This window comes from Dromiciops gliroides, chromosome 3, assembly GCF_019393635.1.
Source record: "Dromiciops gliroides isolate mDroGli1 chromosome 3, mDroGli1.pri, whole genome shotgun sequence".
In the NCBI taxonomy this organism is placed as follows: Eukaryota; Metazoa; Chordata; class Mammalia; order Microbiotheria; family Microbiotheriidae; genus Dromiciops; species Dromiciops gliroides.
In genome coordinates, this window is record NC_057863.1 from 406,492,905 (window position 1) to 406,507,411 (window position 14,507).

Genomic DNA, 14,507 nt, shown 5'->3' on the forward strand with positions numbered 1-14,507 from the left:
CACTGAGGGAATACAAGTTTTGTTTGAAGTTGAGGAGAGAATACAGGCAAGTAATTTTGGAGAATGAAACACTTTGGGGGAGGAGGGTAGGCCTGAAATGTATGCCACAGTAAAAGTCTTACTTAGCATGAATGCACTTGGGGAGAAACTGAGAAAAAGGTACAAAAAGAGTTTTGGCAGGATTCCACTGACTGATGTTATTTCTAATTTTTGCCTAAGCTTAGTTTTATACCCTAGAAAGGATTTTTTTTCATGTAAGTTTATTGTTTTCTGACCCCAGACTCAGACTAGTATCATTAGTGTCATGAAATATTTCTATGTTAGATCTTCACTTTTGTGTTTGTATTCCCAGCAGTTATCACAGTGCTTGGAAAATAGTGTTTAATAGGTTTTTTTCATTCATTCATTTATAGTTCAGGATTATGGTTTAACTGGGCTTTTGTAGGTTGCCTCAGGGAATCTATCATTTGTAACTTTTTTTTCCTATTGGAAAATGTATTCTGAGTAAGTAATGTACACACTTTTGCAAGAGAATCAACTTGTAAAGTTTGGAGGTCTTGGGGTGGGGAAGGGAGGTCTTGCTTGTAGTACAGAATGCTCTTGATCACAGAGTTCTCTTAAATCCCATTCTGAGTGGAATTGTTCTTCAGTGTGCAGTCAGAGATTTTGTCCAATGTATAGTGCTGAAAAATGGGTTTGGCAGTGAATGTTGGCAAGATATTTCTATTCCTATCTTTGTGTGTGTATGGAAGAAGCTGTGGAGCAGATATTTTGTTGACTATTTTTCCTTCCTTCCTTCCTTCCTTCCTTCCTTCCTTCCTTCCTTCCTTCCTTCCTTCCTTCCTTCCTTCCTTCCTTCCTTCCTTCCTTCCTTCCTTCCTTCCTTCCTTCCTTCCTTCCTTCCTTCCTTCCTTCCTTCCTTCCTTCCTTCCTTTTCTTCTTTCCTATTTTTTTTTTAGTAAATCTGCAATAGAAAAAAAAGTTTCTTCCCAGAGCACAGAATTGTCTGGAAGTGCCTATATTATTTGCTAGTTGATTTCTCAAGGTAGAATTAGGTTTAGTATTTCTGGTAGTCATTTACCTTATATTATTTATTTTGCTGTTTCGATGTCCTTAGCACTTTATCCCAGGTTGAGTTCTATTTTCAAAGGACAGATATGAAAACCCCTGCCCAAAGCCTTTATAATCTGCAGCTAACACTAGGAGCACACAAGGTGAAAGGCCCAGATATGATACAGGCATCAGAGAGTGGGAACTAGTCCTTTTAACTGTAGTTCTTCAGGAAACAGATGGGTTTTTAGGAGTTTTTCAGCAGAAGGAGGAGAAATGCTAGACTCCTATCATTTTGAAAGGCTGAACTCATATCTTTTAGGAGGCAGTTCTAAGAATAATGGGTGGCTCAGAAGATTTGCAAAGTCATTAGTGAGTGAAAGAAGCAAAGGTAACACTAAACCACATTTGCAGCAGACTTTATCCTGCTTATCCCATCCCATTCTTCCTTTAATGAAGACTAAAAAATTGCTAGTCTTTTTTCTGTGTCATCATCATCATCATCATAATATACTTTTAGCTAACATTTACATATCAGACTTTTAGCCATCATTTACATATCAGACTTATGAAGTGCTACTTATTTAGTGATTGCCCCTCCACCCCCACCCCCACCCCAAATGCCAAATGTTGGACTCATGAGTTTTCAGATTTTGGACATCTGTCTGTTATCCTAGATAAGGCAGTCCATTCATTCTACCCCATTCCAGAGTGTTAATGTGGAAAGTTTGTGTGTGTGTGTGTTTGTGTGTGTGTGTGTGTGTGTGTGTGTTGGGGGGGTGGGGGTGGTTAGGGATTAATTCCTGCTTCATAACATTTTTCTGAACAATAGCTAGCACAATTAAAATGCTTTATAAATGTTTTTTTAAAGACATTTTAGAAATGTGACTCTAATACTTTGATCCTGCAAAATGATGAATTAATTATTTCAATGAATGTGTCAGAACATCGCACTACCCCTCCCCTCCCCAATTACTGCCACTATTCTTTCCCTAATCTCAACCTTATATTGTCAGGGTTAACTTTCATAACATTATAAAGTGGCCATCTGCAAAATGACTTTGGCCATTCACTGCTGTGCAAACTACACGAGCCTGGATTAAGAATTTCTTTTAGGTGGGGAGAAGGGAGGAAAAGTTAGGTTAATCTCGTTATGAATAGAAAAAACAGACTGCATTCATTTTAAAATAGAGTCATAGATTTAGACCTATAAAGCTCTAAGACACCTAGTCTAACCCCCTAATTTTATAGATGAAGAAATGGAGGCCCAGAGCATGACTATATGACTTGCCCAATGTTACATAGCACGGGTGAAATTTCAATGCAGGTCCTCTGATTCCAAATCTAATATGTTTCCAATTAGATAATTCTTATAGAATTTTTTCTGTTTTGTTTTTGGGATTTACCCAGTAGTGTTAGACTCATATATAATGTTTCTCAGCCCCTAAAAGTAAAGAACAGAGGGAGAGAAATAACTAGATGAGTACAAATGTCGTTGTATACATATTTTAAGGCATTCTTTTTAGAAGGAGACATTCTGTTGAAATACTTGGTTGATATTTGCATGTTGGTAGTCAGCTTTTAATATCAATGCCACTACCCCTTTTGCCATAGAACAAATTGTATAAATTAAGCAATTTTTCTCACAGCATTGATGAGTGAAGCCACTCATATATTATCAGTCTTATTCTTGGTCTCATTATCAAGCCTGGGGTATGAGCTATAATAATAATTCTTGTATATATAGTGTGCTGAGCATTATAGAGTGTACCTCAGTGGATGGACCAAAGTGATCTGTCCACGGTAGACTTTAATATCAGATCTAATGACTCACTGTGTTTTAGATTCGTCCTGGGAAATGTCTGACAGTCTCATTTTCTTAATCTTTAAAATGGGTATAATGATGGCCTGCTTTATAAGGTTGTTTCAGTGATAACACAAAATTCTGGTAAATGCTTTGCAAAGAAATAAATGTGAACTTTAGGAAAGTTTATTTTAATACTTTGATAATACAAATGACAAACTGATCTTCACAAATACTGGAAAAAACATGATTATTTGTAAAATAAGTATTAATTTTAAAGGGGATCCCATTTTTATTATACTTTATGACAATGGAATTTACCATTTGTTCCAACTGTCAGAACAACATTTATTTTTTTAGCAAATGTCTGGAGTGGTAGACCTATCCTCTAAGTTAAACTCACTCTATTGTAAGGAGCTTAGCAAGATTTATAATCAAAGGGTTCAAAGCTGATCATCTGGATGTAAGCTTGAGATATAATAAAAGTAAATGCAGAAATTTGTACTCTGTAGAGTTGCCATATTAGAAAGATGGCTTTCTTTTATCTCTTAGAACATTTCCCTTTAACTCCTGCTATCATTATATTTTCATTTTACTTCTATGTTTGCTTATTCTAATTTTAAATTTTAATCCCCCTTTATTTTAAATTAATTTTGGAAGTACTTTCCTATTTTAAAATATTTTCTCCAGAATTGTGACTTTCCCACTGTGGTTGCACTTGTAATTTAATATTTTTCTGCTTAGGGTAGTCAGAATACTTGAATTTCTGTTTCTCCTCTCTCTTTCTTCTCTCTCTCTCTCTCTCTCTCTCTCTCTCTCTCTCTCTCTCTCTCTCTCTCTCTATCTCTTTCTCCCTCTCTCTCTCACTCTCTCGTGCTCTCACTCTCGCTCTGTCTGTCTCCTCTTTTCTCTTTATAGTTTGTTCCAAGGAGGTTTCTTATAAAGGATTTTTGAGTCTATCTCTCTACTTCCTTTCCCCCAAATCTTGTATTTCATTGTTTTTCATTTCCCTTGTGGTCATACTCAGTAATTACATTTCCTTCTACCTTTGTTGAAATTGCATTCGACAATAAAACTCTTTTATAGTTACATCATATACCAGTTAAAAAGCATCTTTCTTAGGGGTTAACAAAGGTCAATTGTAATTCTTTTTTATGTGACCCTTTCATACAAGGGGCTTCAGTTATTTTAAATATATTAGAGAAGTTCTCTCAAAATCCATGAGATAAATGGCAAGTGTCATCACTGCCCTCTTATAAAAAGGGAAACTAAAGCACAGAAGAGTGAAAGTAACTTACTCCTAATCTCATGGTTACTTCTGTCAGAGCTGAGCCTGACCAAGAGCTCATGACACCATTATTGTCTCAGATAGAGGCTTCATAGTACATGGAAGGAAAGTATGCTGGATGTAGTGCTATAGGGCCTGGTTTCAAATGCTAGTCTTTGACCTTGGACAAGTAACCTAACCTGTCTGGAACTCAGCTTCTTCATTTATAAAATGTAGAAGGTTGAGCTGGGTGGCCTTTAAGATCCCTTCCAGCTCAAAATCTAGTATCCAGTGATATTTATTAGTTGTGTGATCATGGGCAAGTCATTTATCCTTTTAGAGCCCCAGTCTTCTTGTCAGGAAAAAGGGGATAATAATACTTGTAATACTTACTTTGAAAATCCCTTTGAAAACCTTAAAAGCACTATATAAATGTAAACTCTTACTTTGTTTTGTCATAGTAGCAGTTAGTATTTATTAGATGCTTATGTATTAATGCGGCTATCTTAACTTTAGGCAACATCTAGCTATTGCTTCCTTGCAATTATCACCAAGGACACTGATTTGAAATATCTGAAAAATATCATTGGACTTGAAACACAATTATGTCTTTGAAAATAATAGCCTATGTAGATAGTGCATATTTGTGCATTGCTTGTTAATTTCAGATGCATTTTCATTTAATTACTAATGCTTAGGGAAAACAAAGAACAGGGCTTCAAGATTTTTAGTCATTTACAAAATTGAGGCCTAGTCAATGAACATGTTATAAAGTGCAGAGAAACAGAATTCTTTTAAATTATTTATCTGTGATTTCTGACTGTCTCTTAATTATTGACACCAAAGGGACAGCTAAGTGGCATAGTGGATAAAACACTGGCCTTGGATTCAGGAGGACCTGAGTTCAAATCCAGCCTTAGACACTTGACACTTAACTAGCTGTGTGACCCTGGGCAAGTCACTTAACCCTCATTGCCCTTCAAAAAAAAAATTATTGACACCAAAAATCTGACATAGATAATACAGTTTTGAAACCTATGTATACAGAGGTATTGACAATGAAATAACTTAAGGCACCACTGTATGTATTATGTTTTCTTGAATCATTAGGAATCAATAGACTTTCTACAATTCAACAAATATTATTATGTGTCTACTGTGTACAGGGCACTATGCTAAGTGCTGGGAAAGGGTCATATACTTTTGGTTTTTTGGTGGCGTTATGGGGGTTAAGTGACTTGCCCAGGGTCACACAGCTAGTAAATGTCAAGTGTCTGAGGCTGCATCTGAACTCAGGTACTCCTGAATCCAGGGCCAGTGCTTTATCCACTGCGCCACCTAGCCCTATACTTTTTATCTGAGGGGTAAACTGTTTGTTTCATTGTCATTAATAATCTCTCCCTTCTTGTTTTAACTATATAAAATAGAAATCCTACACATAGGACACATGCATCCAACAAGTTGGAGGTACTATCTGATTGTTAAAACATACAGCTGGTGTGCCATTGTATTTCTCAGGTTGTATGGGTCTTTGTTTTGATGTAAAGATAACACACTGACCCATGTCCTTTTCTGGTTTTACAAGTCCTCATTGTCATTTATATGATTTCTCTTTCTGGAGATGTCATTGCTAAAGTCCTGAAGTCTATAATTATGGCCAGTTGATTTTTTTCTGAGATTGTGATATTCAATGATTTGCCATTCTATTGAAGAACCTTGGTGTTAATGAGGGTTGTTGTTGATGGCAGTGGTGGTAGTAAGAAATTTGGACTTACTGAAAGTACTTGGTTAGGCTAATGTGATCACCTGTAAGAGTATCTAATGACTAGCTGAGCCATTATAGAGAGTAATTTATGACCAGAAGGTTGGCCTCCCAGGTAATTCACTTTTTTCCCCCATGGGATTCTATGAAATAGACCTCAGAGTTAAGAAGTTTAAATAAGGAGATGTGTGTACAGTCAAGCTCTATTGTGAATAGTTGAGGAAAGTTTCTTAATTTTTGCTCAGGAAATTTTTATAATGCTTTCATTAGTTCTTAAAAGTTTGTGGATTTGAATAATTGTGAAGTAATTATATTCTCCCATATGTTCTAATAATCATACCCAGTTAAAACCATAATACATTTAATAAATACCACATCATTTATCCAGGTTAAGAGTTCTTGTTTCTCTTAAAAAAAGAGAAATCCATCTTCTTTTTTTCTGTCTTCTCCCCAAGTCATCTATATGTGTATGCCCAGACACTGTAGATACTAATGCTATATTGCTGTTCTTAAAAATTAACCTTCAGCAGTAAGTCATAGGTATGGTGTGACTTGTTAGACTGTTGTGTAGTCTTAATGATAATGATCATGATATTTTAGTGATAAAAATTCTTAATGAGTATTATTACCATTAATAATTATTATATTTAATAATTATACCCAATACTCATTAGCTTTAATAATAATAATTAGCACATGGGAACTAGTTGAACCATTTTGTTATCTTTAGAACAAAAATCTAAATCTGTTTCACTATAATTTCCAGCATGTCTTCTTCTACCCTCTAGCTTTCAGATGAACAGAATGAATCAGATTCCTTATTAGGGATGTTAGAGAAAGGAATCTTCAAAATCACCCAGATTATGTGCATTTCCATGTAACTTACACTTAGAGGTACTTTACAAAACAAGTCATTTTCAGAAGGTAGCCCTTTCCATCTGTCCTACCTTCTGAGTTCACAAATGACACATACAAATCAATGCATACATAAATGTGCATTCATATTCTCTGTGTCTGTCCTTCCTTCTCACTCTCTCCCCTCCAACTTTGTATTACTTTGTTGGCAGCAGCAAATAAATAAAGCCAAAATCCCAGTGAAGGTTCTTGTTTCATAATATATCAATAACAGTGGATCCTGTAAGAAAATATCAGTGTTCATTACTTCTCTGTGGGTATAGCCTTGATCTTCTGATGTCTCCATTGAGTTTAGATTTAAAAGCCCCTCTGACTTGTTTACACTAAAAAGCAGTTTTTTAAAAAAAAGCAAACCTCTAGTGAATTACACATTGCTTAACATTTCACACTTTAATACAAAGCAGAGAAACATTTCAATGACAACAGATTTCCAATTAGCCTCTAAAAGCCAAAAAAAGAGATTCCCTTTTCAGCTGCACCTGGTGTTGACAGTGCATTTTCTCAAAATATTTTGTAAGTATATGCTAATTTTAACATAAGTTTAATTTAAGATAAAAACATCTAGGGTCAGGGGCTTAAGGGAAATTCTCTTATGTCAATTGATGATCAAATAGGTTCATAGGCTTAAAGATAGAAGCAACCTTAGAAGTCATTTGGTTTAGGAAAGGAAACAGCCAAGAGAGGTTATCTTGCCAAGGTCACACAGACAGTAAATAGCAGTTTTAAGATTTGAACCTAGGTCCTCAAACTGAATCCAGGATTCTTTCCTTTCTACCATGCAGTTTGATAAAAATAACAAAAATAACTAAAAGGAACCTTTTTTTCAACTTCTTGCTAGATTGTAAATTCTGTGAAGGTACAAATTATGTCTCATCAACAAAACTTTTCATCTAGAACAGTGCTCCATACATAATAGTTACTTGATAAATGTTGAATGGAATTTTATTTTTGATACTTTTTTTTGCTTCTCTGCACACTCAGCAGAACAATTCTGAAATAATAGAATAGTCATGGTTGGTGTTTTAGAATTATATTTATTTTTAAATGAATTTTTAGGCAAAAGTAAGCCTGATCCAAACATATTAATGTCAAATGATACTTTCAGATTATAGAAAATCAGAGGCCCTAAAGATCTTTTTGCTCACATTAACTTGTAGTTCTTTAGTAAGTACCCCAGTGATTTTTTTCCAGTCAAGTTTTAAATGAAATGATAGGAGTTCTATCACAAACCTTGGGCTAATATGCTACTTTCTGCTAATAATGATTGGGAAAACACACACACACACACACACACACACACACACACACACAATCCACACCAATTTCCATTAGGCTGATGCATCCAGGAGGCATGTTTAATCTAAACCATTTTCAAGCACAGATGAGTGACTTTTATAACTGTCTCTCCCTCATCATTGTTTCTGATATTTACTTTGTAATGTTTTTGTTTTGCTTTTGAATTTTCAAAAATCCATCCAGGTTTGATGATCCCTGTTTTTTGCGTGGTGGAGCAGTTGGACAGCTCTCTTGAATATGACAACAGAGAAGAACATGCAGAGTTTGTATTGGTTCGAAAAGACGTGCTCTTCAGCCAGCTGGTGGAGACAGCACTCTTGGCCCTTGGGTATTCCCACAGTTCTGCGGCTCAGGCACAAGGTATTCATATACTCTTCTATCTCTTCATGCTCTGGGTGCTGATTTGAGAAATTGAGTTTTCCTGAAATCATCTTCTGTGAAGGGGTTGAGGGACTGATTTGTAGTTTTACTCTCTGGAGAAACAGCTAATATGACCTTTTTTCTCATTTGGTCACAGGAAAGCCTTATGCCTTTTGACTGTCCTACAAAGCATTAGATTATAACAGTTTAGAGGTGTCAGTAGCTCTTCCTGGATTCCCCCCTTCTATAAACTGTTCTAGTATCTAAGTCCTTAGATCTGTTGTCTCACACTCATCCAACCTGCTAAAAGCTCAGAACACCTAGAAGATTAGGGAGCTAATAGTACATGATGTGACTGAGTTAGTCTTTCTCTTTGTTTTGTGTTCATTACCTCTAAGTTTTATTGACAGATTTTAAAATAATAATGATTACAGTAATAAAAACAACACACACCCTTACTCTTTCTTGTTTTTTAAAAAGACAACAGCTCTATGCATGACAAGTCTTTTTCAAACTTTTAACATGCTCCATAACTGCCAATTATTATTATCATCATAGGGTCTCTTTGTAAAACATTGTGCTACTTTTATGATGCTTTTATCTTACCCATTTAATGAAAATGCCATATTTCAGCATGTACTACTATCCTAATTATGCATTCCTAAAGAAGCTATCATGTAACTCCATTGTTTTATTTTATAGCCTGGGCCATTGTTCTACAGGGTGGGCCAAAGTCACAAGGGATTTCAACATTTAATAACTCCTTTATTTTTTGTTTTAAATTTACAATACCATAGTATCATGCAGTACATATAGGAAATGAATTTACATTATGTGTGAAAAATCAAATCTTATAAATGGTGGAAAATGAAGAAAAAATAATTTTCAAAAAGTTGTTAGAACATCGTGGCTTTTGGCCTACCCTACACAATACCACAGAATATAAAATAAACAAAACCTTTAGGAGAAGGTTGTAAAAGAAGTTGTCTCATTGAAATGATTATCCTTATGTGGCAACAGAAATGCCTGAATGACACAATTTTATGGAGACTGTTATATCATAGAGAAGAAGTTAGATGATTACTTTTATTTTATATTTGCATAGCTTTTTCTACATTCAGAGATCTTTATTGTTATTTTTATGGATTCCTCTTCACAAAATTCTTCTGATCTTGGTCAGTAGTATTATTCCCATTTATTGATGGGGGATGGTAAGAAGCTAAGATACAAAGCTGCATGGTAACTGAGGAACAGAGAGTGAAACTCCTGAGTTATGGACTTTTTATTTCTGTAAATAAATCACAGACTTTTAGAACATGTTTTAATTAAGTATTTTAATGGCTACTTACTCATTCTGATATCCTCCTTCCTTCTTGTAAACCAAAGATTAAAGAACCCTAGCCAAAAACATGATGCGTTCTCCACATTGGAAGAGAGCACCAGTGGAGTCTGAATTTGAGTGGTCTGCAAGCTTGGGTCAAGTAATGCTAGCTTAATCCTAGAGCAAACTACTTTAAAAGCAGCATGATAAAGGATGATTCATTTCCTTCCTCTGACTACTTTCCTTCTTGTGAGAGGGATTCAGTATTTGATCCCAAGCAAATTGCATGCAGGGCGACACTGCTTTTATTTCATGCTTTGCACTTAAATGCAATAAAAGAAGGGTTTCCCCCCTTCTTTTTTTCTTAAACTCTTCATGCCATTTCAGGGACATTTTTCTCTCAATGTAAAGGTCACCGTATCCCACTGTTTCCATCCTGTTGTGCCAGCTTCCTGTTTGACAGCACTATCCATCTCAGTTAGCACGGCTGCTCAACATGTTGTGAGCTAACATGTGGAACACAGAGCATTAAGTGGCCAAGATTTGATTTTTGGCACCCGCTGGAGAAAAGGGCTTCACTGGCAACTTAGAACAAGGTAGCACTCTGCTGAGCACCGTTCTGTAGACTAGAAGCCCTACTCCTTAGAGCAATTGAGAGGCACTTTAACAATATTTTCTACAGTGGGAATTAAAAAAAACCCTAAAAAGCAAACATTGGCTTCTCTAACTAGAGGCTATTACATTTTTGAACACTGAGTCAAGAAGTCAGAAAGTGAAAAATATCAAATATAATTTATACATTCTTTTTTTCCCTTTTTAAAATTGGTAACCTATATAATACTACAGATGGATATGCTTTATTCTGTAGGCAAGAAAAAAAGTGTCTTTTCCCCCTTAACGGAATAGAATTATTTCAATATTAATTGATTAAATCTTAATTTTATACAGATAATTAAATATGCTATTTGTTTTATAGTTAAAATGGGACAAATAGCACAACTATTTTAAGGATTTACTTAAAATGTTGCATATATAATGCTGGCTTACATATATATATATATATATATATATATATATATATATATATATATATATGTAATATAATTATAAGCACAGGCATGCTACCAGGCAAATTTGAAGTTTCAGTCATAATGTTAGCAATTGTCCCCAAATGAATGGGGCATCTAAGTGGTGCAGTGGGTAGAGCACTGGACCTGGAGTCAGGGTGATCTGAGTTCAAATCCAGCCTCAGATGCTTACTAGCTGACCTTGGGAAAATAACAACTCCTTTTGCTGCAATTTCCTCATCTGTAAAATGGGAATAGGAATAGCCCTCTGCTTCCTAGGGTTGTTGTGAGGATCAAATGAAAAAATAGTTGTAAAGCTCTTAGCCCAGTGCCTGGCAGATAATAAGTGTTTATAAATGTTAGCTATTATTATTATTAGAATCATCATAGCCTATTAATAGCTAGACAATGTGAGAATTGCCCCAAGTATCTGAGCTAGAAAACATTTAAAAATTTACCTTTGCATTTTGAGAGAACAGTTAATTGTTGGAACAAAAGCAAATAGACTCATGTCACTACCTCTTGGAGCCTAGTCTAAAAATTGGAAATTTTGTCAATAAAAGAATGAATAGTGGGGCAGGTAGTTGGTGCAGTGGATAGAGCACCGGCTCCGGATTCAGGAGGACCTGAGTTCAAATCTGACCTCAGACACTTGACACTTACTAGTTGTGTGACCCTGGGCAAGTCGCTTAACCCCAATTGCCTCACCAAAAAAAAAAAAAAAGAATGAATAGAAGGAATTTTGAAGAATACACTCTGACAAAAGGATTTAAGAGAATCTTTATGGAAAAAATGATCCAGAATTGAATTGCTTAGGTAATGACTTACTTTATGAACAACTTTTGGTGAATAATTATCAGCCCTAATGTTTTAAACATTTTAAGTATACTATTCACTCAGAGAAATCAACTCATTTTGATAGGACAGATAGTAGATTTGAAAAATCTAACTATTTATTGGTAAAAGATGCAATTAACAAAATGACACCCAGGAAAAAAAATCATAGTTACTTAATCTAGTTGAACAGTTACCTCTCCAGATAGGCAAATTAAATATGAAATATTAATTGTTACACAGATATGGATAAGGAGTATAGATACTGCTGTCATAGAAGCTGGCTTTCGAATTATTCCTGTTTCCCCTGGTCCCCACCTCCTAACCTCACCCTACTGCCATGAATCTAATGCCTGTAATTCCATAGTGTGTGATTAACAAAAGTCATCTGACCAGCTGTTTATGTTTTTGCCAAGAGTAGGATGATGACAGACTCTTAGCTTATCTCAGGAAAGATACCATTTGAGGAAGCATATCATATCTTGTTATCCACTGAAGTCTGAGTGTATATATTCATAGGAAGTTCTAATGATTTGAAGAGGGATAGGCAACCTGTGGCAGTGCTGCCCCTCAGTGGTACCTGAAGCAATGGCTGCCAGCTAATGATCACTTCCCTACCATATATGGGCGCTTTCTCTTCTTTCTTCTTACACCGTTTCACCTCATTTGTTCTCATTTTCTTTTCCTTTCTACCTTCTTTTTTTCTTTTGTTTCTAGGCTAGGCTTGTCAGAAGCATTCATGAGCATTCATTCATAGGCCCCCTTAGTGATGACTAACAACCTAATTTAGATATCTGAGGCCCTAGAATACAGATAACTGAAGTTTAGGAGGATTTTAGACTTTTTGCTTTCACCACATTATCTGTTGTGTCGCTAGTGTGCAAAACTGATTTCTTTTGTAAGTGGCCTTTTAGTCATTTACTTTCAGTAGGTGATCACAGCTCCTTGGGGACTTGTTCCTACTTGGAAAGTTGTAAATATTCTTAGTTAATTAGATGGTATAGTGACTATATCATGTGTACAATAAGTATTTTATTTAAATATCATTTTAAAACATTTCTTCACCTACAGTGACTAAATATAGTGGCTTGGTGCATATTGCTAATCTTTATGGTTATTTTTTTTAAAAAATTGGTATACATTTCTGAAAAAAATAATATCTGAAGCCTGAGATGTTTCACCTGCAGGACATGTTAGGAAAGCATTACTTTTTGACTGAATAATTGAATATTTTGTATTTAACTATTTAACTATTAGGTTAGAAATTTGCAGAAATCCATTTGTAAAAAAGGGATAGCTATAAAAAGTTTATAATGGTTCACCAATGGGAACTTCCTCTCTGTTTTCCTAATAGCTTTTAACTCTTGCTCTTCACTGCTATGGAGGTTCATTTCTAATTTCCCATTGAATAGTTCTGTGTCTAGCTACTTGGTTGCTTCTGGAATTGCTAAAGTTAATTGTTTAAATTGATGAGGCTAGTAAATATAAGCACCAACTTATAATAGTACTATTACTTTAATTATTGGTTGATAAACATTTCCACTTACCTTTATTCAGAAGGATAACTATTAAGAAAAAACCAACATTTTAAACACAAATTTTCTTTAAAATATACAATCAAGTTCAGGGGAAAAAGATATGCCTGATGCTGTGTTTTGAGGTTTGATGAACATATATTTTCTTGAACTATAAAGCAAATCTCAGCAGTACAGGCATTTTCTCCTATCAATCAATTCATCAAAAGCTTTTTATTTAGTGCCTATTATGTGTCAGGCACTATGGTAACCTTGGGGACATGAATACAAGGAATGAAACAATCCTTTCTTTCAACAAACTTACATTCTAATGTGGAAGACAACAACAAAAATAATTAAACATAGAATACATGTAAAGAGAATAAATACAAACAAATTTAAAGTAGTTAAATACAGAGGATTTGGGAGATGGATCAGAAAAGGCTTTGTGCAGAAGAAGGAGACTTTATGAAAAAATGCTTCATGTTGTAAAAAGAGAGGGATTCTATGAAACAATTAAATGATGTGGGAAGGAGAAAGGAGTATATTCCAGGCATGGAGAATAGCCAGTGTCAAGGCACAGAGGTAGAAGGTGGAGTATCATGTGTGAGGAATTGAGAGAAGGCTGGGTTAGAAAGCAAGATAGGGATTAACTGAGGCTGAAAAGGTAGATTGGGTTCAGGCTATGAAGAACTTTCAGAGTTCAACAAAGGGGCTCCTATTTTATCCTAGAGGACATAGGGTACACTGGAATTGGAGCAGGGAAGTGGCATGGACAGATCTGTATTGATGGAAAATCACTGACAGCACTGTGTAGAATGGATGGGAGAGAGGAGATACCTGAGGCAGGAAGCCTCATCAGGAGGCTTTTGTATTAATCCAGAGAAGAGGTGATGTGTGTCTGAACTAAGTCAAAAGCTGGGTGACTAAAGGGAACAGATATGAGAAATGTGGAAGTAGAAACAGCAAGATTTGGTAATTTATTAGATATATGGAGTGAAGAAAAGTTAAAAAATACAGAATAATGCTGGAATTCTGAATCTGGGAGATTAGAATCAGAGTAGTGCCCTTTAGAGCAATAGTGGAGTCTAGAAGAGGGGGGAATTGGAGTGGGAGAAAGTTAGGAGTTCAGTTTTGGACAAGTTGAATTTGAGATGTTTTCAGGACATTGTTTGAAAAGTCCAATAGACAATCAATGATGTAGAACTAATGCTCAGGGGACAGTACTTGTATATAGATCTTTGAGTCACTTGCACAGAGATGACAGTTAAATTGTGGATTTTGATGAGGAGGGAGGTAGGGAGAGAGTAGTTTCAG

The 14,507-nt window shown here is 35.4% G+C and overlaps 1 protein-coding gene across 5 annotated transcripts in view; it reads left to right on the forward strand.

Moving 5' to 3' along the window:
* Positions 1–14,507, forward strand: part of SATB2 (SATB homeobox 2) — a 241,115-nt gene that overhangs the window by 32,197 nt on the left and 194,411 nt on the right. For all 5 annotated transcript variants that reach the window (XM_043995694.1, XM_043995695.1, XM_043995697.1 and 2 more), the window contains one exon: positions 8,278–8,454. In XM_043995694.1, the coding sequence (XP_043851629.1) occupies positions 8,278–8,454 (177 nt within the window). The remainder of the gene's footprint in view (positions 1–8,277; positions 8,455–14,507) is intronic.